The sequence below is a fragment of the Denticeps clupeoides genome, chromosome 10 (assembly GCF_900700375.1).
Source record: "Denticeps clupeoides chromosome 10, fDenClu1.1, whole genome shotgun sequence".
NCBI lineage: Eukaryota > Metazoa > Chordata > Actinopteri > Clupeiformes > Denticipitidae > Denticeps > Denticeps clupeoides.
In genome coordinates, this window is record NC_041716.1 from 2,828,065 (window position 1) to 2,852,824 (window position 24,760).

At 49.7% G+C, this 24,760-nt stretch overlaps 3 protein-coding genes across 6 annotated transcripts; 1 reads left to right on the top strand and 2 right to left on the bottom strand.

Annotated features, from left to right (window-relative positions):
• The first annotated feature begins 667 nt into the window (after window positions 1-667).
• On the top strand, window positions 668-3,861 carry rbm15 (RNA binding motif protein 15). The gene has a single exon (XM_028994842.1). It carries the CDS (start codon window positions 1,045-1,047, stop codon window positions 3,292-3,294), a length of 2,250 nt encoding a protein of 749 aa, XP_028850675.1. The 5' UTR covers window positions 668-1,044; the 3' UTR covers window positions 3,295-3,861.
• A 1,800-nt stretch (window positions 3,862-5,661) lies between these two features.
• Window positions 5,662-21,214, bottom strand: slc16a4 (solute carrier family 16 member 4). 4 transcript variants are annotated; one of them, XM_028994038.1, is made up of 11 exons: window positions 21,115-21,189; window positions 20,736-20,824; window positions 19,759-19,887; window positions 16,216-16,354; window positions 15,321-15,453; window positions 15,065-15,208; window positions 14,780-14,941; window positions 13,912-14,523; window positions 9,356-9,567; window positions 8,643-8,736; window positions 5,662-6,561 (listed from the first exon to the last, which is right to left on the bottom strand). In XM_028994038.1, exons 3-11 carry the CDS (start codon window positions 19,779-19,781, stop codon window positions 6,356-6,358), a joined length of 1,725 nt encoding a protein of 574 aa, XP_028849871.1. In that variant the 5' UTR covers window positions 19,782-19,887; window positions 20,736-20,824; window positions 21,115-21,189; the 3' UTR covers window positions 5,662-6,355. The 4 variants fall into 4 exon arrangements, with proteins under 4 accessions (XP_028849871.1, XP_028849874.1, XP_028849873.1 ...); XM_028994041.1 differs by lacking the exon at window positions 20,736-20,824 and having other exon boundaries at window positions 21,115-21,214; XM_028994040.1 differs by lacking the exon at window positions 21,115-21,189 and having other exon boundaries at window positions 20,736-20,909.
• Window positions 21,215-22,806: 1,592 nt separating this feature from the next.
• Window positions 22,807-24,544, bottom strand: lamtor5 (late endosomal/lysosomal adaptor, MAPK and MTOR activator 5). Its single transcript, XM_028994285.1, has 4 exons — window positions 24,400-24,544; window positions 24,257-24,318; window positions 24,059-24,179; window positions 22,807-22,952 (listed from the first exon to the last, which is right to left on the bottom strand). The coding sequence occupies exons 1-4, from the start codon at window positions 24,435-24,437 to the stop codon at window positions 22,895-22,897; spliced, it is 279 nt and encodes a 92-aa protein (XP_028850118.1). The 5' UTR covers window positions 24,438-24,544; the 3' UTR covers window positions 22,807-22,894.
• Window positions 24,545-24,760: the final 216 nt, after the last annotated feature.

The following is a 24,760-nucleotide window of genomic DNA, read 5'->3' on the forward strand; positions in this document are numbered from 1 at the left end:
GCGCCTCGAATTTCTGGAAAATTCATGTGACTCCTTCGATGCCGGTATCATACGTTATGGTGGTACAAATCAAAACGACACCATTAATAGTAATATATACCCGTTGCATTGCAAATTTGGGCAAACTATGAACGACTATTATTGCTATTGAAATTAATCAATAATTCATATTAGTCTAAGGTTGATAAGTGTCAGCATTAAGCATGAATTGGACGCATCAAATGAGTAGGACAAACAGAGAATTCATTATTTATTGGTCAATTTAAAGTGGCCATAGAATTATTTAAGTTTGTAATAGTTGCGTTGTTCTCAGATATCGAACTGGACGCGGACTATAAAATGTCGCATCGCTCACGATCCCGTTAAAACGACACTCAAACGTACGACGTTTATACGCACAGTCGAGGCGCCTGGTGACCGATGGCGCCATCTGCAGTCTTGATTGCTAAACTGCAGATAATTTGCGTAATTTGCGCCGTTAAAATAAATACACATGAAGAACAAATGAAACAGGCACAGAAACGTTCGCATTGCACTTTCCTACCTTTTTTTCTTCTAAAAATACGCTACGGTGCATTGCACTTGTGGTTCTAAAGTATTAAACCGCGAGTAACTACGAGCTCACTTCGCCATTTTGAGTCAAGGACTTTCCGCTCCCACGATTCGGGCGAAGCGAGAAGAGCCAACATGGCGACAACGCGTCTCATTTACATTTACGGTATTTACCAGACGCCCTTCAAGAGCGACTTACAATCAATAGTTACAGGGACAGTCCCCGCCCTAGATACACTCAGGGTTAAGTGTCTTGCTCGGGGACACAATGGTAGTAAGTGGGGTTTGAACCTGGGTCTTCTGGTTCACAGGCGAGTGTGTTACCCGCTAGGCTACTACCACCCACTACCACTCACCCGTGAACAGCCAATCACGGGCGGCCGTGACGCGAAAAGAGGCGTGGCTACTGCACTCCTCCGAGAAAATGGCGGCCAGCAAGTAGATTATACGAGATTTGCGGGGAATTCGACGTAACGCGCCGCGGCGGTGAAAATGAAAGGCAAAGAGCGGTCGCCCGCGAAGAAGCGCTCTCGGGCCGCCGACGAGATCCGCGACCGGGGCAAAAAGATCGCCTCCCTTTCGGCCTCCGGAGGCGCCAACAACGGAAACAGTTCGACCAAGGGCGGCGGCGGCTCCTCGTCCGCCGCCAGGCGGAGTCTGGCCGGCGAGAAGCGGGACGTCACGGCGGAGGCCGAGTACAAGAGCCTGAAGATCAGCGAGCTCGGCTCCCAGCTGGGCGACGAGGAGGTGGAGGACGGCCTCTTCCACGAGTTCAAGCGCTTCGGCGACGTCAGCGTCAAGATCAGCCGCGAGAACGACGCGCGCGTCGCGCTCGTCAACTTCCGCCGGCCCGAGGACGCGCGCGCCGCCAAGCACGCGCGCGGCCGCCTGGTGCTGCACGAGCGCCCGCTGCGCATCGAGGCGGTGTACGCGCACCGGCGGCGCAGCCGCTCCCCGGCGGAGGGCGGGCCCGGGCCGGCCGCGCACCGGCGCCTGTCCCCCGGCGGCCCGGGCTACCGGGACTACCGGCTGCAGCAGCTGGCGCTCGGGCGCCTCCCGGCGCCTCCACCTCCGCCGCCGCCGCCGCCGCCTCCTCCGCCGCTGCCGCTGCCCCTGCCCCTGCCGCTGGACCGGGAGACCCAGCTGGCCTTCTTCCGGCCGGCCTTCGTACGCGAGGAGGACCTGATCTCGCCGGAGGACGACCAGCGGGCGAACCGGACGCTGTTCCTGGGCAACCTGGACATCGCGGTGACGGAGAGCGACCTGCGGAGGGCCTTCGAGAGGTTCGGCGCCATCACGGAGGTCGACATCAAGCGGCCCACGAGGGGCCAGAGCAGCACGTACGGGTTCCTCAAGTTCGAGAACCTGGACATGGCCCACCGGGCCAAGCTCACCATGGCCGGTAAAGTGGTGGGGCGGAACCCTATTAAAATAGGCTACGGCAAAGCCACGCCCTCCACGCGCCTCTGGGTGGGGGGCCTCGGACCTTGGGTGCCCTTGGCGGCGCTGGCTCGCGAGTTTGACCGCTTCGGGACCATCAGGACTATTGACTACAGGAAGGGGGACACCTGGGCGTACATCCAGTACGAGAGTCTGGACGCCGCCCAGGCCGCCTGCAGCCACATGCGCGGCTTCCCCCTGGGCGGGCCGGACCGGCGCCTGCGGGTGGACTTCGCCGAGACGGAGCACCGCTACCAGCAGCCGTTCCTGCAGCCCCTCCCCCTGGCGCACTACGACCTCGTCGCCGAGTCGCTGCTCCACCACGCCGCGCCCGAGGCCATCAGGGTCCGGGAGAGGACCCCGCCGCCGCTGCCGCTGCACTTCAGGGAGCGGGCCGCCGCCCTGTACTCCGTGGCCGAGTGGGCGTCGCCCGCCGTGCGGGAGCGGGCGGCGAGGGCCACGTTCGACCCGCTGGAGCACCTGCAGCGAGAGAGGCGGCCGCGGGAGGCGTGGTCCCTGGAGCGGGAGCTGGCGGGGCGGGACGCCGTCCGGAAGAGGCGGGCGCTGGAGGACGCCCGGCACCTGGACGTGTCCCCGGACAGCAGCAGCGAGTGGGCCTCGCGCCGGCGCCGCCCCGCCTCCGTGGAGGGCAGCCCGGCCGGCGGCCGTGTGAGCGACCCCGAGCGCCCCGCCCGCTCGTCCCCGGCGCGCCCCGCAGAGAAGCGACTCAAGTCGGAGGCGCCGGCGGCAGAGCGCAAGCACAAAGCGGGGGATGCTGGGAAGGGCGCCGCCAAGAAGGAGAAAGCAGAGGGTCCGGCGCCCAAGCTGGGCGTGGCCTGGCAGGGCACCCTGCTGCTGAAGAACAGCAACTTCCCCTCCAACATGCACCTGCTGGACGGAGACATGGGCGTGGCCAAGTCCCTCCTGCTCGACGGCAGCACGGGCCGCCACGTCACCCAGCTGAGGATCACCCAGCGCCTGCGCCTGGACCAGCCCAAGATGGACGAGGTGTCGCGCCGCATCAAGGCGGCCGGGCCGGGCGGCTACGTCGTCCTGCTGGCCGTGCCGGGCGGCGCCGAGGAGCCGCCCCCGTCCTCCACGCAGCGGCCGCTGCGCAACCTGGTGTCGTACCTGAAGCAGAAGCAGGCGGCGGGCGTCATCAGCCTGCCGGCGGGCGCCGGCGTCCTCCACGCGTTCCCGCCCTGCCACTTCTCCCAGCAGTTCCTGGACGCCGGCGCCAAGACGCTCGCCAAAACCGAGGAGGACTACCTGGTGATGGTTATAGTGCGGGGAGCTTCTTAATAATAATAATAATAATAATAATAATGTCAAAAATAGCTCTATTTTCCCAATGTTGTCCGTTGCTATAAAAACCGTTAAATCTCCGCCTAGACGCCATGTTTCGGTTTTAACGATATACCTTCGTATATCGTATTTAAAACAGGCGCGCCGACGCAGCCCTGCGGCATGGGGGGCGGGGCTAAATCGCAGAGTCACGTGGGGTCGTGCGTTGGCGGCTTTAACCCACCTCTTTTTTTCCCCCCCAAGTTGTTTCGCTCTTGGCGAGACGAGGACTTCCCGTAGGACCCGACCACGAGACTCGCGTTGGACACGTCTGCATGTGCACAGATGCCCCGTTTTGTGGTTGTGTAACTTTTTTTTTTTTTTTGTCCCATTTGAACACTAATGTACCAAACTGCGTTTTAATGACCTTGTTCGTCTCGGCGGACGTCTGGAGCAGCGCGGCGGCCACCGTCGCCCCTCGAGGACTGACGCCGGGGTTCCGGCTCCGCCCCCCCCGCAGCCGAGAAGCGCCGTTTTGACGTTGAATTACTTCTTGTCTCAATATGAATAAATGCTTTCATTCGAGGGAAGTATGTTTGTTCCTTGGGAGGTGAATTGAGGAGAAAACACTGCCGGACTCACGCGGTTTTCGGTTCTTTTTCTTTTTCATTTCGAAGGAGTCTGTGACATTTCCAGTATTTATGAGTGACATTTCTCTTTTCTCAAATTATCGAGAGAGAGAAAAGGAGCTGAACATACAACCTCAAGACCCCAGCCTGCGTTCCTCTGGACCTCCCGAGGCTCCTTAAATTCACACCCCCATCCTCTCCGCTCCCTGCAGGCCACGCCCGCCCCCGTCGCAGTCGCGCCGCTGTTGGTCGGAGGCCATTCGCGTCTCAGAGGAGCATCGCTTGTTTCATGCCATTGTTTACGTTCATTCTTTGTTTTTTCCGTCCGAGTCGAGTGGAGACTGATGGGGCGTCGCCGGGTTCCTGCAGGACAGGAACCTGCCTCCTCTGACACTGGCCTGACATTTGAATTAAAAATGCACTTCTCAGGAGACATGGTGGCGTTGGGTCTAGTGTTTGTTTGTTTGTTTATTTATTTATTTTTATTTGTGACCAAAGAACAAAAAGAAAACAGCCCAAAGTGACCCAAAAACTAAAAAAAAAACCCAATTTCACATTGTAGTTCGCCCATCTGATCCCGGTGCGGGTTCGAGCGCCGGTGAGTTACCGCGCCTTTCGTTGCTGGAGCAACTTGAGCTTACTTTAATGTATGAATGTGATCGGTGTCCTGGCCCACGTAGGAAAATTAGTATTAGTGAAATTATCGTGACAGTGTTGCGCGTCCCGAGCAGAAGGTCAGGGGTCATTCGGACATTTGCATGTTGGTGTGCTGATGTGATTTATGACCGCGCAGTCATCGGGAATCGCTTTATCGTTCTGTATAAGAAGAAAGTGAAGTGATTGTCACTCGTGCTACACAGTACACGGTGCACACAGTGAAATTTGTCCTCTGTATTTAACCCATCACCCTTGGTGAGCAGTGGGCAGCCATGACAGGCGCCCGGGGAGCAGTGTGTGGGGACGGTGCTTTTGCTCAGTGGCACCTTGGCGGATCGGGATTCGAACCGGCAACCTTCTGATTACGGGGCCGCTTCCTTAACTGCTAGGCCGCCACTGCCCGTGATACTCATGATTTTGCACGCTCAGGCTGAAATGAATCAGATCTCGTATATCGTATTTACAGACACCTTCGCCGTGCCAGACCGAGTGCCGCCTCCAAGGTGTTATAATTTGGTGTCAGGACGCAATCAGAATCCTGATATTTCTTATTATGAAGCGGGAGACAGAGACGTGGGAGATTTTGCCGCGGCTGGAACTGCTGATAATCGGGTAACCCCGGTGTTTTATATAAATGCTTATGGGAAGTGTATGGGACCGCCCTCCTCCAAGGTAAGTCCACGCTGAGTCACGATGAATTCATATAAATATGAAGGTGGGGAGTATAACGTTTTCCAAATCAACAAGTAATAATTACACTACTAATGATCCTGTAATGTTGTGTGGTTGGTACATTACACGCGGTAATTTACTACATGTTCACACTGCAAATAAATTCTCCTTCTTAATTAATACCAGCAATTTTTTTTCAGTGACTTGTGCTTGCGGTGTTAATTGTTAGGGGGTGACGAGACTGAAGCAGGTACGGGGGGGGGGGGGGGTCCTACAAAAACACTAATCGTGAAAGTGAAGTGATTGTCATTGCGATACACTGCAGCGCAGCACACGGTGACACAACAAAACGTGTCCTCTGCTTTTAACCATCACCCTTGGTGAGCAGTGGGCAGCCATGACAGGCGCCCGGGGAGCAGTGTGTGGGGACGGTGCTTTGCTCATTGGCACCTTGGCGGATCGGGATTTGAACCGGCAACCTTCTGATTACGGGGGCAGCTTCCTTAACCGCTACAGTAAGATACGGAAAAGGAGGGGGAAAAAAAAGTCGGATTAATTGCTTCTGTTGTAACTTTGGGAAGCGGCTGATCAACAGCGACCTTCCCACGTGGCCAGTAAAGGAGGGAAGGCGGCCATGTTTTCACCGGGCCGTGACACTAGGGGGCAGCGTGCACCAGATAAATCCAGCCCAACATCCGCAGCGTCCTGCAGGCAGGGGCTGCGGCATCTTTGGCTCAGTAGTGGTTAGTAGTGTTACACGCAAAACGGCACGAGTAGCGAGCGTTACTACACAATTGTGTCCGAGCGCCCCACCCATTCCTCCCACTAGAACGTCGCGGCGCCGTCTAGTGGATCAACATGGCCGCATGGTGGTCAGTCCTTCGGGAGCGGGACTGGGGAGCGGTGTGAGGTGTGATTACGGTGACTCTCCTCTCACAAGGCAATAAAGGGGAATAACAGTACAGCGTGTCACAAAAGTCTATTTGGCATTTATCAAAAGTTATAAAATACGGAGAACCATTTGCAGTCCTGGGTCATGGTCACCGCTTGCGGTTCTCGTCCTCCCGCTAGAACCGGCCTTTCCGAGGCGCCAACTGTCCGAAGGAGTAAGACCCCCCCCGTTAGACCACCCCGTTTCTTAAAGGGTCGGGGCAGAAGCAGCCATTGGTCTGGCAGCGGCTCTCCTTCCTCATCTCCACCCTCCTCCGCCCGGCCTGCCACCTCCGCGCCAACGGCTCCAGGAAGAGCGAGATGGACGACAGCAGGTAGCAGAGTCCGGCCAGGTAGAAGGAACAGTCGTAGGTCTGGGTGTAGTCGTACAGGAACCCTGCGGTGCAAAGACGCAGAGTCGAATTAATGCATTTAAAAAAAGAATTGAAGTATGTTCATATGCACAGTAAGTTAAATCCTTATTTAGCCGATCAGGATGTTGGATGCTGTGTATCATGGAGCTTGGATTTATATACTCACCTTTATATAATAATAATAATAATAATAATACATTTTATTTCAGGGGGCCTTCCTGCAATCCACCTAAGGACACTTTACAGAATAATAAAATAATCACAATTTAAAAAGCAGGAATGCACATTCCTTATGTCAGGAGGAAGTGAGTTCCAGAGCGACTGAATGTACTAATAAACGTATTTAATAAATACACATTTATAATAGGCTGGCTCCCATGCCACATAATGCCACATGTAAATAAATTAGTTCTTTTCTACAGACCACTCATGGCTAAAGTTTTATTAAAAGTGCCTCAAGCCTGGGGGCTTTCGTGTTTGCTGCACCTTCTGCTCTCGAATTACGGTGTCTAATCTCCATCAGTGTTTTCGTAAAAACCGTAGAAACCGAGTCCGGCCAAACCTGCAAATGTTTTCATTTTGAGCTGGAATGCATTTCAAGATCTGATGCAGTTTGTTATCAGCAATCTTGGCCAGGTCTCTTCTGGAAAAAATTTCATTTAGTTCATCTCTTGCCCAGCTCTCACAGTGACCATATACAACACAATGAGGCCGGATTATATTTAAAGAAATGCATTTGATATGGTCCCTCCCAGGGCTCCTCTCAGCCAATCAGAATGCCACGTCAGAACGTTCCGAGCAGCTTCCATAAGCCGGATACTGTATACCCCCTCTTCTGCAGAAGAGGCGCCCTGTCATCTTTCCAGCCAGGCGACCTTTGACACACTAAAGGGAGGCTATTTACCCGCTGGAGCGAAGACTTTTTATTTCTGAGTGTTGAGTAGGGTTAATAGGGCTAAAACGGAGGGTGAAAAACAGCATGATGCTATGATCCATAGGAAATGGACGTGGAAAATGATACTAACGTTGCGGAAAAGTGGATCTATTCGCAGGGTTTAATGTCCTCGGTGAAGGATTTCATGCCGTGCTGTGGTTTTCCCATCATGACGAAAGGTGAAGAACGCGGAGGTCGCGGGGTCACGAGCATGTGGGCCCTGCACATGCTCTGTACCCGGTCACCGTGGCGTTGCTCGGCCGCACGCTATTTCCGGACGGCCCCTCCGGGAACCACTCGTCATACATGAAGCCCTGTTAAGCAGCCTGTCCCAGTGCGTGCTTGACAAGCTGCTTCAGGTTCGCCTGCGTGTGCCGCGGAGAGCTAATTCAGCCCCCCCACCCCCCACACCGCCGACTTGCTTTTACACGTATGGAGTTGCGTTTCTAGGAATCTCGACAACAGAGACTCGCGTTCGTACGTTTTGTCCTCAAACCCGCACCTTTGTCCACTTAACCCCCACCCCCATTTTAAAAGTAATCTCCAGGCAGCGGTACATTCCCTGGACAAAAAAAAAAATTAAAAGCAGATTTCAAAAGAAAAATCTGTCACTGGGTGACGGGTGCACTTTTGCTAGTGCAAGTTCGGCACAAAGTGGTCATGATTACATGGAATTGCAGTTCGTTTTTGCACTAATAACTGTCATCTTATCTGGAACTGTACGTTAGTGTACATCTGCTTAATGCCATAACTGTAATATAGTTTTGCAACTATTTTCTTTTCAAACTGGTTGTCAGAAGACCGGCAATGTATTTTAATATATCTTATATTTATAATAACAACAACAATAATAATAATGATGTTTGTAAGAGTTCTCTTCTGTGGGGGTTGGGGGATGTTTGATAACCTTAAAAAGTGCCCCTAACTTTAATTATTTCAATGCATTCATTCAGGTCACAATTGCTTACAATAAAATAAAGATGAATTTTGTCCGAGGGTAAAGTATCAACTGAAACCATCAGTGCTTCCGGAGAGTGCTGTAAAGGAAGGCGACCGGTGAATTACGTTAATAAGTAGCTTCCCGCAGCCTGCGGCACGAGCAAGCCGGCTTTCATATAGCGCACGTCCCGAAACTAAACGGCTAAGGTGCAAATGAGACCGCGCACGTACCTGCCAGGGGAGGGCCTGTGAGGCAGCCCAGTCCAACGAAGAACATGGAGAAGCCCATGGAGTTGTTCAGCTTCTCCGAGCCCACCAGATCTACCTGTCGGAGGGAGGGAGGGAGCGGTAAGGCGGGGGGCAGAGGCTACCCGGTCAGGGCTCTGTGCTCTGTTTGCTCTTTGCGACCCTCGCTCGGGGAACGGTACCCGACACTAGGCTGCGAAAGAGGCCTGACGGTGAGTTCTGTTTCCTATTAACGCGGGCTTCGCCGCGATGGGCCTGTTTCTCGTGGACATGAGGCCACTGGAAGGTAATGAAAAGCAGGGCCTGACCACCGACAAGGTTACACCGGAGGGCCGCCCAAAAACACCTTCCTCGTGGACAGAAAAAAACGGCACGTTCCCTTTCAAATCAGCTCTAATGCTTAGAACCACAAATGAAAAACACTTGGGGAGGGGCTCTAGAGGCCTTTTCAGTTCCGTATCTATTTTTTTACAGATGAAAATAAGGCTGTATTAGCTAATGTGAGTGAGGGACAAAAAGCACGAAAAAAATGGCCGGCCCTAACATGGTCCTCACACCATCCAGTCAGCACATAGGGACTAGAGACGGACCTGAAGAGTTAGGCCCGACTCGAGCCCGTTAGAATCCGACCCGGCAACTGCAGCTTTTTAAAAGGCGGGCTGGACTAGGCAGTAACGGAGGGTGAGGGAGGCACCCACCAGGACGGGCAGCAGCAGCGCCATGTAGCCACCGCAGAATATGGCGAAGAAGATGGCGTAGACCATGAGCAGGATGTAGGAGGTAGCCAGCGGGGAGAGCAGGTTCACCAGGCCGCACAGGATCAGGTAGGCCTTGTGGTAGTGGTACTTGTTGAGGAGGTTCCTGTCGGTCAGCCAGCCCGACGCCAGCTGGGCCACCGTCTCGGTGATGCCTGGGGACAGATGTGTGGTTTCGGACTGTTAACGTTAACCAGGTTTTTTAGGTCATTTATGCTTAGCCGCTATTAGCTAGTTAACAGGAACTTTGGTGAAATGCTCCTTTGGAGAGTTATATTGCAAATTGTTGAAATGTGAAAGTGATTATTTTTGTCATTTCTTTGGCCACGGTGACACTCTGCATTTAACCATCACCCTTGGTGAGCAGTGGGCAGCCACTGGGGAGCAGTGTGTGGGGACGGTACCTTCATCAAGGGGACCTTTAAGTTTTAAGTTTTAGTTTTTAAGTCAAGTCATGTCAACTTTATTTCTAAAGCTCTTTAACAGCAGTTCCACTGCACCAGGCATAAAAGGACGCACAGAAATACATAAGAAGAATACAGTAATATACAATGACTGTAGAAGCCACAAATAGTCATTAACTTAAAAAAAAAAAACTTAAAAGTATAATAATAAGATTAAACCTTTAAAATTTAAAAGTTAGAGAGGGCTGAAGAGGACAAAATAAAAACACAGCGAGGGAAAACTTTAAAAGTCTGTGAAAGCTAAAGAGCATAGTTGACTTTTAAGTCTGGATTTAGGAGAGGTTGTAGGGGCAAATTTTATGTCAAGTGGTAGGTGGGGAAAAGTAAATTAATGTACAATAGTTACGTGTATATATATTTATTTCTTTTACAATCGCACTATGGGGTGTCTGTGTTAAACAGTATTTCAATACACTGTATAATGTTGTACTGACGATAAATCTCTCTTGAATCGTTTCAATCCTAGTGGAACTTGGACTGTTCAGGATTTGAACCCGCAACCGAAGGGGGGAAAAGGGGCAAATTATGAAAGAACTGGGAAATAATTCTTGTTGTTAGTATTCATCCCCTAGCAACTTACAAAGTTTAAAGCTATTCACATTGCAAATGGGTCAAAATTCAGAAATTAAGAAAGATGTGCTGGTCGGAAAAAGCTATAAGAAAGAATCCAACTCAGTGGCCTTAATTTGCAATCTACTGCAATGTGATAAACTGAAGCTGCAAGTAACGTGTATGGTTGTGTCCGTTTTGCTATTTTGATGGTGGAAATGTTTCTGGTAAACCCGAAATAGTTTTTGACCTGCACGTAAGCAAGTGAATTTGTGAAATTGTGTTTAGTCACTGCGATGCACACAGCACCGAACCAATCAGCCACTGTGAGTGCTGGGAAGCCACGAATGGAGAATGATGTGGGGACGATACTATGGTGGCACCTATTCGAACCCGTGACCTTCCGGTCACCAGTCTGCCTTCTGGGCCACCACTGTGTCATTCACCTGTCTACATTCAGCTGTCTAAATAAAAGTCTGGATAACTTGCATATTCGGTCACGTCTGCATAACTTCATAAAGGCTCTTTCTAAACAGCTGAACGTTCCCTGCAGGGAACCACAATGCCAGAGAGGTTAAGACCAGACTAGAGGCTCCATTGAGAACTGGCATGAAAAGTGGCATGGAGTGGCACGCACTTACATGTGTCATTAGGGTGTGTGTGTGTGTGTGTGTGTGTGTGTGTATATTAAGGTCACCCTCCAGCTCTGAGCAGGGTTCCCAGGATCAGCTGCACATGCCAAGTCCGTGTGAAGGTGACCGCAGAGCGACCTGGCGTTACCGCGACCCCGCAGGCTCTGCTGGAGTGGCACTGGGAGGCGGGTCATTGATTTTGAGTTATTTCAGGAGAAGCCAGTGGTGAAATGCGTGGCCCCCGGGCTTCGGCTGATCAATACTCCGTATCAGATGCTGCTGAAGTTGATGACGAAGCATTTCCCCATTGTTGTGTGTTTCTTCTTCTGTATGTATATGCATAGCAAGACACACAAGATGAAGACGCAAAAGAAGAATTGATCATCTGGCCCTGCCGGCCAACAGAAAACGAACAGCTGAGGATTGTTTGTGTGTCCTCTACAGCAGCTTTGTCCTGGATTGTCCCTCCTTGAGCATGTTTGTGTCTTTTAATCCCAGCAGGTCTGCAGCTGTTCCTGCGGGGGCCTACACAACGGGTCTTCTGCAGCCCCTCTACAGAGCGACATCCCGCTTTCGGCCGAGACGCGGAACCATAGTCACGAATAAATCAATTAGTCCAACATTGCATTTAAAACAATCATAGCGCACACGCCCCCTGCAGCAGTTAAACAAGGACAAGGTCCTTAAATAATCTCTCCTTTCAACAAACAGTAGAACCTGGGAGGTTGGAGCTTCCAAAAAGCGTGAATTCTCTAGACGTCACTGTTGGGCTTGAGTTGGGACCGAGTTTGGACAATTATCACTTCTCTCGTCAGTTAACCCAGCTAATGTTAAAATCTATCTTCAATGGCTCTGCCTTTTTTGCAGTAGCGTGGGCGTGGCTTAAAGTTCAGTCCTCAAAATCAATCGAGCCAAAAAATAAGTCAATTTTTTTTAAAGTTCAAGTTTTTTTGGTCCATGCTTATATTACATGTTGGTGGTGGGTATGAAGTCGTCGGAGAGAGAATCCTGATGGACGAGGGACAGAAAGAATGCCGTGTGCCCCAGGCATCAAAAGGGGGTAAAAGCAGGTTAGAAACTGTGCGGCCCGTTTCCCTGGCCGCTCATTAGAGGCCGAGTTCGTTTGGCTCATTTGCCTCGCCCCCGGCCCCCCCCCCTTTTGTCTCCCATTGATGCCTCAGTGAATCTCCGCACAATATCAGCCACTTCAAAAAGCGTTCGAAAACGGGGAAGCCCCCCTTCCCCACCGTCACCACGGCAGCAACTTTACTCTGTAAGCCGTTGCCGGGCGACCGCCTCCCCCCCCACGGCAACACTGGCCTGCCTCGGGGACGGAGTTTTAGAGGCAGGGGCTGAACTGAAAGGATCCCTTTGAGTCGGGGTGGGACGACGTGGTGGGTCAGAGCTGATTGGGCGTCTTGGTGCGTTTCGGGCTCAGGGCGCGAGGCACAAGCCCACACCGGCACGAGAGAGAGAGAGAGAGAGAGAGAGATGACTTCAAACGGGCTTGTGGTGAGGTCACTTCTGCCCCACTGCTGACGTCGTATAAGAATGTCCGGCTTGTGTGTAAAATTCACGTCGGGCCTGCCGATCGGTTGATTCTCATCTCTTGGCCTCATCAATAGGGTCCGTCTGAACTCAAGCGGTTCTGGCCAGTAGGCCAGAGTTCAGCTTTTATGTAAGAACGTTCATTACATAAGACTGCAGATTCTGAGCTGCTCACAAATAATTAATAAGCTGAGGTCTGCGAGAGCTTTCACCCTTTACAGCCTGGCCGCGGCTTACTGCTGCACACAAATCAAGAGACTTCCTGGAAACTACTGTTCATGAGCGTATTGATACGCTACAATATTAAAACCCTGCCAACTAAGGCTGAATTCATTTCAAAGAACAGGTTTTAAAGTTGCTGTATTCTCCTTATACACATTAAACATGCTTTTAAAGGATACATCCTATAAGGATAGAAGAAGTTTCACCTTTAAGCAAGTAAAAGTTATTTTATTATTTTGGGCTGGAAAGCCAAAATCTTGTTATCTGAGTTCTTCTCATTCTCAAGAGGCAACACCACTTGAGAATATCACCACATCAATTTTTCAGAGCAGCAATGGCCACAGTTTCAGTCTTCCAAGCAAGACAAGTAATATATCCCAAATGTCACCAAATTTCATGTGATCCATTGAGGCCCCACCCCTTTTGATGACGCTAACATGGGTCCCGAATGGCACCAAATTTCATGTGATGCATCGTGGCCACTGTCATGCTCAAGGATGTGGTCCTCCCAGGCTGAGGCTCAACTGTATAATTTCTGGTAGTGGGGGACTCCGTTTGCGCTCTAGGGGACATGGACCCGTAATCAGAAGGTTTCCCGAACCACTGAGCAAAGCACTGCTCCCCGGGCACCTTTCATGGCTGCCCACTGCTCACCAAGAGGACACATTTCGTTGTGTCACCGTGTGCTGTGCTGTGTTCCACAATGACAATCACTTCACTTTCACCAATTTTTACATTAGCGTCAGCATGCAAATATAGAAAAAACACTGAACCAATTCACGGATCCCCTTTAACTTCCCTTTCTAGTTATTATTATTGTTGCATTAATTATTTAATGACTACACATGCACTTCTTTTAATTACATGTTTATTAAAATGGTATCTAATTGTTTCTATTGTTATTTAGTTATTTTATTGCATTGTTAAGTAATTTATTGCAATTTGTATTGCAAATTAGCATGAAAGAAACTATATAAATAGTCTGATTAGCTGAAATATAAAATGCGATATTTTTTAGAGATCATAATTTGTAGCAAAACCTGTGCATAATGAAAATGTTATTGATGCTTATTGTGACACTCACCAGCCACAGAGATAATGAATGAGGCATCCATGGCGTCGATGCCAAGATTCCTGGCGCGAGCTGACAGATGGAAGTAGGGAATGAAATAGGCCAGCTGGCTGAACACCAGCGACCAGGTGTAGATGCAGAAGAAGGGGTTGTTTAGCAGGGAGAGGTCCAGAACTTTGGAGGTTTTGGTTGGATGGTGACTGGGAGTGTCCTCCTGCAGGGAGGCATTCAGCTTTGCAGATTTCCCATTCGGTTCTGAAGCCCCATCTCCAGTCTTGCTGGAGTTGACGTCCAGTCCGTTCACACCACTGTGAACAAGCTTGGTCAGCTCAAGGTTCTGTGAGGGGTTCTGCCACAGAACAAGTCTGTCTGGGTTTGAGGAGTCCCAGTTTGTGGATGGTGGAGGAGTGTCTGTAATGGCATTACCATTGGCCACAGGTTTGGACCCATTGACATAGTTCTTTAGTGGTTCCTTTTCTGGTCCTGTGAAAGTGGCGGGATGGCCGTTTTGGGTGGCAGACAAGGAAGCAGGTGATGAGGTGCAGGGCTTCACCTTGATTGGTCTGAGGAGCATCCCTGAGGCCACTAGGTTCAACATGAGTCCTCCCAAAATCAACAGAGCTCCTATGTGGTATGAGATTGGCCCAAGGTCAAAAACAACAGGAGTTATCGATTATCCAGGATTACGGCTCCACTTCAAAAACATGCCAAAATATAACAGTTCTACCTTGAGATAGGAGCACTGCCAACCTGATTTAACCATTTCAATTCAACCATTAACATTTCATTTAATAAATGACTGTGAAGATTTCCTTTAAAGCACACTTCCATTACATTTCTATGATGTAGATGATAGCCATTTTGGTAGTGAGCTGTTCACCTTGCCAAGCGTACTGGTCCAGAAGAAGTTGAGTGAATGGGGCTAGAGCAAAAGTCAAACCCATCCCTGAGCGGCCAATGGAATACGCCGTGGCTAGCCTCTTTTGGAAATACATTGCCGTGACAACAGAGGTGGCTTGGTACAGGAGTGCAAAGCCAAGGCCTGTGTGGAGCAAAGAGAGGAATATTACATTTTACAGCCGCTAAAAAATATTGAAGAATTTAAAATAATGCGTATATACAAAAATCAAACTTGATATGAAACAAAAAAAAATCCTCAACTCACCAACAATCAGCCCCATGCTGATATACAGGTAGACAACACTGGTGGCAAAGATACTGAGGAGGAAGCCAGCGCTGACCAGCACAGCCCCGACAATGGACGTTACCCTGTTCCCAAATTTGGCACAGGCCACAGACGCCAACGGACCTGAGAAGGACATAATTGTAATATTGTAATATGAATTTAGGTCACGCATCATGGCCAACAGTCCATGGAAGGATGGAAAGAGAGATTGATCAACCAGTGGAGGAGGACTGACCTCCAGACAGCCGCAGACTGGACATGATGGAGCCAATCCAGCTGATGCTTTCAGACGAGCCTCCAAACTCATCCTGCAGGGCCACAAAGAAGATGCCAAAACTCTTCAGGGTTCCCATCACCAACACGTTCACCTGCCATTCAAACAAAAGACAGAACATATACCCAACGACAAGACCCAAAGCACTGAGAAAGTATTGGGGAGATTTAAAGGCCCCCCAAGCCAGCATGCCCCCAACAATTCCTTAACATACATGCATTAAAAGAATAAACTGATTAAATGAAAAGGTTTTTGTAGGTTTTTGTTCATATTCTCATTGTGGAATTGAATGAAATTTGGATCAAAATATGTTTTATTTTTTAAATTATACAGAGTTCTACTGGATGTGTTACGGGGACTTTACAAATATAATTTTTGCAAAAATAATTTTGGTAACCTGCGATCTCATGATGATGTGAATGAACTCCCTTGAGAATATACTAGAGCCCACGGTGGCCATCAGGTGCCTCTAACCACTTCCAGACACTTTTGGATTCAACAGGTCTGTCCAGAAACTAGCGAAACCAGCAGAGACCAGAAGCGGCCCCGTAATCAGAAGGTTGCCGGTTCGATACGCCAAGGTGCCACTGAGCAAAGCACCGTCCCCACACACTGCTCCCCGGGTGCCTGTCATGGCTGCCCACTGCTCACCAAGGGTGATGGGTTAAAACTTCACTTTATTTAGTATACTAAACATTATTTCTGGACAGACCGGTCTAAACCTACTCTAGAAAGTGAGCTGCTCTCCATAGAACGGGACCTGCTCCCTATTTAGATATTTAGAAAAATGTTTTATACTGCACTATTAATTTGCTAACTGTAAACTTAATTATAACCACGTTAGAAGGCAACATACCAAGAAACAGTGCAGCACCACCATCCAACCCCAGCCCCCATCTGGCGGCTTCACTTGATGGATTTCCTTTTCCACTTTCTTGGGGGCTTCTTGGTTTTCTTTCTCCTCGAACTTGGTGATTCTGGCCATCTTGCCATCACTGGAAAATAAAGCAGTGCTGTTACACCCATCTCATGATCAGTGTTGGTTCTGAGGACGCGCTACGGGAAGAAGCCAAGCTGATGGAAGCAGTGGGAGACCGTGGGTACTTGGACACCTCCTAAACACTGAGCGTCCCCTTTAAGCAGGATAATGTGCCCTGCCACATTGCAAAAACTACCCAAGAATGGCTTGAGGCGTTGTCTTGGCCTCCAAGTTCTCCGGATCTCAATCCAATCAAGCATCTGTGGAATGTGCTAGAATAACAAGTCCGATATATGGAGGCACCACCTTCAGAGGTCTGGCTGAGTCCATACCTCAAAACGGACAGTCAGACGGGGACCATCTGTCAGGCATTTGGTGTCATAATGTAGAGGTGACTTCAGCACAATAATCATTGATTAAAAGTGACAACCCTGGCAGGGAGCATTTGTTTGGCTTGATGACATCATTTGTAAAAATTTAATTGCCTCCCATCCGAAGCGCACGGCGGTTAAATTTTGATCCGGAGGGCAACTTGGGCCGAACGAATCCAGTTTTTCCGACCGATGCCGGCCGGATCTGTTTACTTTGTACAGTCACGCCCGCCAGTAACCTGCACCGGGTAACGAGTGACTGGCAAGTGAATCAGTGGTGGCCTGCCGAGTGAGGCAGCAGACTCATCGCTGAAGGGTTGGGGGTTCCAAACTCGAGCCACCAAAGGGTCATGGTTCAATGCAGAGGACACGTTTCGTTGTGTCACCATGTGCATTCAGCTCTGGAAAATGTGTTGAATTCGTACCCATGCTCCGAAACACCTTGTGACCGCCGTTTGAGAAATTGTTAATAGCTGCATCGTGACTCCCAGGATTCCAGGATTTCCACACTTATACATTTTTCAGGGGTAGGCGGGGCCACGGTAGCACCAGCTCAGCCCTGCAGACATGAAAACCTCCGCCGGGGTAATAATCCTGCACAGGGGAGGAATCCTGAATTATTCAGGAGATTGACTTGGTCATGCCTCCAATAATCTGGTGTAAGCCAGCACCATGTCCGCCGCTACGGCTTAAAGCGAAAAGCCAGTGGCTCGGTGGTATGGAAGGGTGCTGCTTACGAAGGCTGAACATCTCAGGAGTTCAGTGGGTTAAGGAAGCGGCCCCGTAATCAGAAGGTTGCCGGTTCGAATACCGATCCGCCAAGGTGCCACTGAGCAAAGCACCGTCCCCACACACTGCTCCCCGGGCACCTGCCATGGCTGCCCACTGCTCACTCAGGGTGATGGGTTAAATGCAGAGGACAAATTTCACTGTGTGCACCGTGTGCTGTGCTGCTGTGTATCACAAGTGACAATAACTTCACTTTTCAGGTAATGATCCTGTGGAATGCAAAAATGTGAGAAGTGTTCATTCAAATCCAATCCAATCCACGTCCTTGGGCATCAGGAGGATCCAGCTCTAACCAGTTCCCTCCTCAGGTGTGGAAGCAGCTCCCGACTTGCCAAGTCCCACACAGGCCAAGGAACAGGCATTTTGCGATTCACGATGCTTCGATATGCAAAAATATCCAAATATGGCCAGTGGGAGTTTCTCTGGCTCTGCGATACGGAGCCTCTTTTCTCTGACGGGGTGCAGGTTGAGAACCTTACAAGAAAACTGGACTGGTTTTCCTACGGGGTGAGCTCATCTCGGGCAAAAACTTCAGTTCTTGCCATTGCTAGAACCGTGCTTGTATTGGATGACGATTCGATGGAACGTCGTGAGAGCCAGAACGCTACCAGCGTTCCAACAATACCAGCCAAGGGGGGTTTTTATGGCAAGAAGACACTGTGGGTTTCTGGGGTTTTTAGCCCATTGAGACATACTGCATGTGTGGTTTTATCTCCACCTATTTGCTCCCGGATCGCGGCGTACCGTACTGTTCCCTGGAAAAGGGGGCTTAATGGCGCAATACCCAGGTCCCGGTTTACCTGCAAGGCGTTGGGACTTTGGGAGGCGACCACGACGAGAACCTGGCGGGTAAATGTCTCAGACGTGGGCGTTGGCTCAAGTAATCGTGACAAAAATGACGCCAGGCGCCCCCGAGGGTCAGAAACTCCACTTTTAGCGTTTGGGTGTGGTGACAAAAGGAAATCACCTCAGGGTGATTTCTCTGATATTCTTCCCCACGTTCTTCTGCGATTCCACGCTACCTTTCCCCCCTGTGTCCCCAGTGTCCCCCTTCACACTGAGACGACACGTATGGAGGGCCACCGTGAAGAAAAGCGCAGAAAAAGTGCTTAATGGATTAAAGAGGAATGAAGTAAGCCAGTGTGCTGCAGGGAAAGCGCTCTGTTCCGTGTGCTTTTCACAGACTGTCCCCGTGTGTGTGTGTGTGTGTGTGTGTGTGTGTGTGTGTGTGTGTGTGTGTGTGTGCGTGCGTGCGCATATCTGCGGTCGATCAGGTTCCAGGCTGCGCCGCAGTGCATCGCTCAGCGCCCGGATTTCAGCAGAAACGCCGAGTGAGACGCAACTCGGGTTTGCGTAGCCCTGCTTGACCTTTGATTACGAACGACCCGTCCTGACCCTTCCACAAATAACGAACAATTTACTCTCGCCCAACTCTTCAACCGTCTCCAAATAAATCATTTACATTTTACATTTACAGCATTTACCAGACGCCCTTATCCAGAGAGACTTACAATCAGTAGTTACAGGGACAGTCTCCCCCTGGAGACACTCAGGGTTAAATGTCTTGTTCAGGGACACGATGGTAGTAAGTGGGATTTGAACCTGGGTCTTCTGGTTCATAGGCGAGTGTGTTACCCGCTAGACTACTACCACCCTACATGTAGATCTTCAGAACGTTGCAAATAATAAGAAAAGGGAAAATATCTGAGACAAATTAGAATACAGTAAAAATGAGTTGCGACTCAGCGGTCAAGCGCACCCGCTCGCTCGCTCCAGAGCGGAATGCTTATGAATTTACAGATTCGTTTCCAGCGTGCCCGAGCCTGCGCCTTAAACTGTACACTGCACGCGTGTGCTGTGGGAACCCCGCTGCATTTTTGTCATTTTTCGTTAAAATTTTTTGCATCTCTTTAAAAGTCCAGATGAAGACAATATATTACATTTACATTTACGGCATTTACCAGACGCCCTTATCCAGTCCCCCCTGGAGACACTCAGGGTTAAGTGTCCTGATCAGGGACACGATGGTAGTAAGTGGGATTTGAACCTGGGTCTTCTGGTTCATAGGCGAGTATGTTACCCGCTAGGCCGCTACCACCCCATTTATATATATATATATAATATATGATATATTATAACAGACAAATTGCTGTTATAAACCTGACAGGAGAAACAGTCTGAGTGTGCGACCGCAGCAGAGACATGCATCAGCAGCCAAGCGGCGTGGTTTATGCTCGCTTATGATCACGGGGTCTTTTACCTGTTGTGCTCTTTTGGTAGCATGGTTGTGACGCTGGAGAGGCGGGGGGAAGACGCGGCGGCTCTACTCTCGCGGTGTCATCCTCAGGTCAGGCGCGGTGGGCTGCAGATTTCTCTATGGGTCTCATATCTGGACACAGCGGCATCGTGGGTAAGAACACACAGGCAAAAAGCACAAAACAAACCTCACAGAACAGAGGAGATGACGCACGCCGTCCCAATATCACCCAATATCCAGGTCCTCCAGACAGAATTTAACGTCCATCCTCGGTCCTCCTGCCTCACCAAGCCCCCTCCCCCCCAGGCCGTGGCCACGCCCCCCTCGCCAGGTAACCATATCCAGAGACGTTCACCGGGTTCTGGTCAAATATCAACCCGAATCCCATCATGTCACCGGGTCAGGGAGACAGAGTGGGGGTATGGACCTGATCTGGCTTTTCTGTGCACGTGTGTGTTAGTGCCGCGCTGCAGCCATCCGTCTTTTTTCCGCCTCAGAGCGAGAAATCGCCTCTTTCCTCGTGAGTCAGGCGGTGATGCAATCGGGCCATTTTGTGAATGAAACTGATCCGGGCCCGAGCTAAATCTGGACCCTGAGATTAAGTGTCTTGCACAGAATTCCCAGACTATCAATAGAATTGCGACAAAGAGTCGAATGTGCGACTCCTGACTCTTATCACAAGTCCCATCCCGCCCCCAGCGGTGCACTTTGAGCAAAAGGAACATCTGTTTCACCGCGGACGTCCGCCGCGTCCCTTGGACTTTGCAGGTGGCCCTGCTCTGGTATTTGCTCTTGTCATAGGTTACCGTCCGGTCCCCTGTCCCCGGACCGGGATTTTGACGACAGCATGAGGAGCTGCTGAGGAACGGCAGGCCCTAGGAATCCCCGGAAATCAGTCCTGCGGAAACGTGTCCCCCCCCCAAGAGTCCCCAAGTGAGGCCACGGGCGAATTAAGGGGCGCCAGTGGAGACGGTACATACCAGCGGCCGGTGCAGGTCGTGGTGACGGACGTGCCGGTGCCTCCCAGCTCTGCGCTCCTCACTACACTGTCCCACGCAGAACTCACCACCTGCATCATCCGCCACAGTCACTCTCTCACACACTTTCATTCGTTTCTGCACTTTTTAAATTGACCCCTCTGACCTCGTCTAATTCTGTTATGGAGACAAATATGAATGTTGATGACCAACGTTCTTTTTCCTACTTAAAACATTACATAACAAAAAAAAAAAGGCACAATCGCCTATGACCGCCCATTAGTACGTGCATGTATATAAAACTCCCCACAGTCCCACTGTCGCTAAAGTTAATCACGTACAACTTTGAAATTTGCATGCATTTGAATATTAAAAAACGCACCATGTTTTGAAGCGTCCGCCGCGCTGCGCCGCCGCTTGATTGACGGGGCGCCGCCGCGCGCGCCGCCGGCCGAACTTCACGGCTCGGTCAAGAGCGTCTGCGGCGGCCAGACGCGCTACTTGCGAGCTGCTTCCGGGTTAGACCACGTGGTTCGTTCGACGTATTCCGATTGGCCCGGGGCCGCGATTTCGCAATAAAAGAGACAATAGAGAGCAAGTTGTGCTCACTGTTAGCAGCTTAAACAGGCATTCAGCGTACAAAACGTGTCTGCGGTGTATTTTTTCACTTTGGGGATTGAATTATAAATAAGTGAAATGAACGTTCGAATCCAACGTTCGGCTCACTACAGTACGCCATATGCAGAACTGTGTTGGAGGAGATAATCATTTAAAAAACATATGCAGGACTTTGGTGATATTCGTAGCCATGACGCTCCACGGATGGGTATGGACAGGCTGGTGCCCCCCCCAGGACCCCCCAGTCAGATTCCACAGTTCCGCTCCGGGTCCAGGACCGAACGTTCATCTGATGCTGCATGCACGGGTCAGGCCAGGATCAATAGTCTAACAGTTCACCTATCGACATTCCTGACTCGGGTGGACTCGGGCCATGATCGATTCACAAGGTTAAACATTGGGGGAGCAGTACTTCACTTTTATATACGTTTATAGATTATCAATCTGCCGTCATTATTCTGTTGCAAAAAAAAATAAATAATAATAATCATATCAGAAGCATCGATCATGACATCTTGTGCACAGACATTCATGGATTATCAAGATCCCGTCATCATTCTGTTGCAAAAAATAAAAATAATAATATTCATATCAGAAGCATCGATTGTGACATCTTGTGCACAGACATTCATAGGTTATCAAGCTCCCGCCGTCATTCTGTCGTGAAATAACAGATTCTCCCGGGCATCCTGCACATCAGGCCGTTGGTGGAGAAGCGTCCCACTACGACGGGCCGTTTTCAGTAGTATAAATGCATGCTTGTCAGTTTCGTATGTGAATGTGTAACAAAAGTCTGAAATCTTGTCTAAACGGCCCCTCATATCCCACAGATGACAGACTGCGCCGTTTCGGTCCCTCTAGTGGAAGCGACGTCTTACTGCAGGGAATAATAATACAAGGACAACCCGCTCGAAAGAACATTTTATTCATTTATGTTGAGATTCGGACATAAAATTCAAAGGAATAAAAAAGAAAAAAAAATCCAAAAGGGCGTGGCTATTTAGACAGCAAATACATTAATTTGGACATGTAGAATATTATAACTGTGAATACTATTAAACCACAAGCACAGACATTCTACAAAACGTTATTTTAATATGCTTACCCTAGAAAAGTAATATATTAGCCATTAAAAGAATCAAACATAGTTGTTTTAATACATAATTCTCAATTCATATAATTTTCTGCCGATACCCACAACTACATCTAGATGTCTTTAATAAAAATAGTAATAGTGATTTATTGAAATAATTTGGGTTGACCGTGGCTGGTAAATGAGCATTTACTCCACTCCCCAAGATTCCATCAGTTCTTTTACCCTGAATCAGGGTGAAAAAAAAACAATTAAAAGGGTTTCTGAACTCCTCTTCAGTTGGATTTCCACCCGTTCACACAATTCCGAGCTTGGAAGATGTCTTACAGGATACTAAAGAAATAAGTATAATTTGCTAAGTAGCATGGGCCCTTCTTTTCAGATTGCTTTATTGCACCTTACAGCACTCATGTAAAAATATTCATGTCAGAACCAGCAGCAGAGGACTTGATCATGACATCTTGTGCACAGCTACTGTGATCGTTCCGTGTGTCCGTATTAAAATGTTTCTGCAAAAGGGGAAACAGAACAAATTAAACAAATTAAAAAAATATAATTTACATAACTTGCATTTCAATAACATTTAATCTCCAGCCCCAAATCAATTCAATTTCTATTCCATGTGCAGATTGATATTTTGTATTATATCAGTATAAACACTAGCTTCTATACTGTATTTTTATACTTTTTATACTGTTAAGGAAGCGGCCCCGTAATCAGAAGGTTGCCGGTTCGAATCCTGATCCGCCAAGGTGCAAAAGCACCGTCCCCACACACTGCTCCCTGGGTGATGGGTTAAAACCACAAGCACAGACATTTAACAAAATGTTGTTTTAATACGGTAACCCTAGAAAAGTAATGTATTAGGCATTAAAAGAATGTTCTGCATATTCAATTCATATAATGTTGTTTTTTTATTATACAAATTTCTGCCGTTACCCACAATTAGATTTAGATGGTTAAAAGCAGAGGACACGTGTCACCGTGTGCTGTGCTGCAGTGTTTCACAATGACAATCACAGCACTTTCTGTATATTTATTGATACCTCTCCTGCTCAGGGACTGCACCTTATTTCGTGGCACTTTTTCGACAACAACAAATGGCGGTGGGGCAGTGGTGGCCTAGTGGTTAAGGAAGCGGCCCCCATAATCAGAATGTTGCCAGTTCGATTTCCGATCCGCTGAGGTGCCACTGAGCTAAGCACCGTCCCCACACACTGCTCTCCGGGCGCCTGTCATGGCTGCCCACTGCGCACCATGAAGCAAAGGACACATTTTGTTGTGTCACCGTGTGCTGTGCTGTGACAATCACTTCACTTTTCATTCAGAAGGTTGCAGGTTCGAATCCCGAGCTGCCAAAGTACCACTGAGGTCCCCTTGATGAAGGAACCGTCCCCACACACTGCTCCCCGGGCGCCTGTCATGGCTGCCTACTTCTCAGCAAGAAGCAGAGGACACATTTCGTTGTGTCACCGTGTGCTGTGCTGTGACAATCACTTCACTTTCCATTCAGAAGGCTGCAGGTACGAATCCGGGGGTGCCACTGAGGTCCCCTTGATGAAGGTTCCTGCCCCCTGTCATGGTGATGATTAAACGCAGAGGACACGTTTCTTACCCCGAATCGGACTCGAGGCACACGGTGGGAGTGGGGTCTGTGGGGTCCCTGGTCAGGGACGCCGCCTGTTTGGACAGGACAGAGACCGCCCCGCCGTGCTCGTCCGACAAGGAACCCCTGCCTGCAGAGAACAGAAACCAAACCGATGCGAAACGATGCCGACAAAAACACCGCCGCCGCCGACTAAACGCGACTTACAGCCCAGGCTGAGACCTTGCTGGTCGGTGCAGAGGACGCCGAGCGTCCCGGGACTTTTCATGCTGCAATTTTAAAAAAAAAAGACAAGTTAGCACAGGTTAGCTTGCGGCCAAAAAGACCCGGATGGCGCAGAGGAGACGTACGTGTCTTCCAGGTGCTGCTCCAGAACCGACTCCATCATTATAAAAACGAGTTCGACGCCGAAAACGGTTCGCTCGACTAATCGTGAGCGATCATGTGACCGCCAATCACGTGGGCGACGCTCTACGGGCGCCCACAGAGGACAAGAGGCACGAAGCGCGGATTAAAAAAACGCCCAAACCGATGCATTTCCAGTGAACTAATTTCATTCACTAGGCTAATGTTGACCTAAAGAAAATGGAACGAGGGCTGCTCGATTCTTGCGGAGTACCGGAACTAAAAAAATATATATATAAAAGGATTCCTGAGAGACGAGGGGGAGTCCAGGGGCTGCAGAAACCTTTGCATTATTTCAGGATGTAA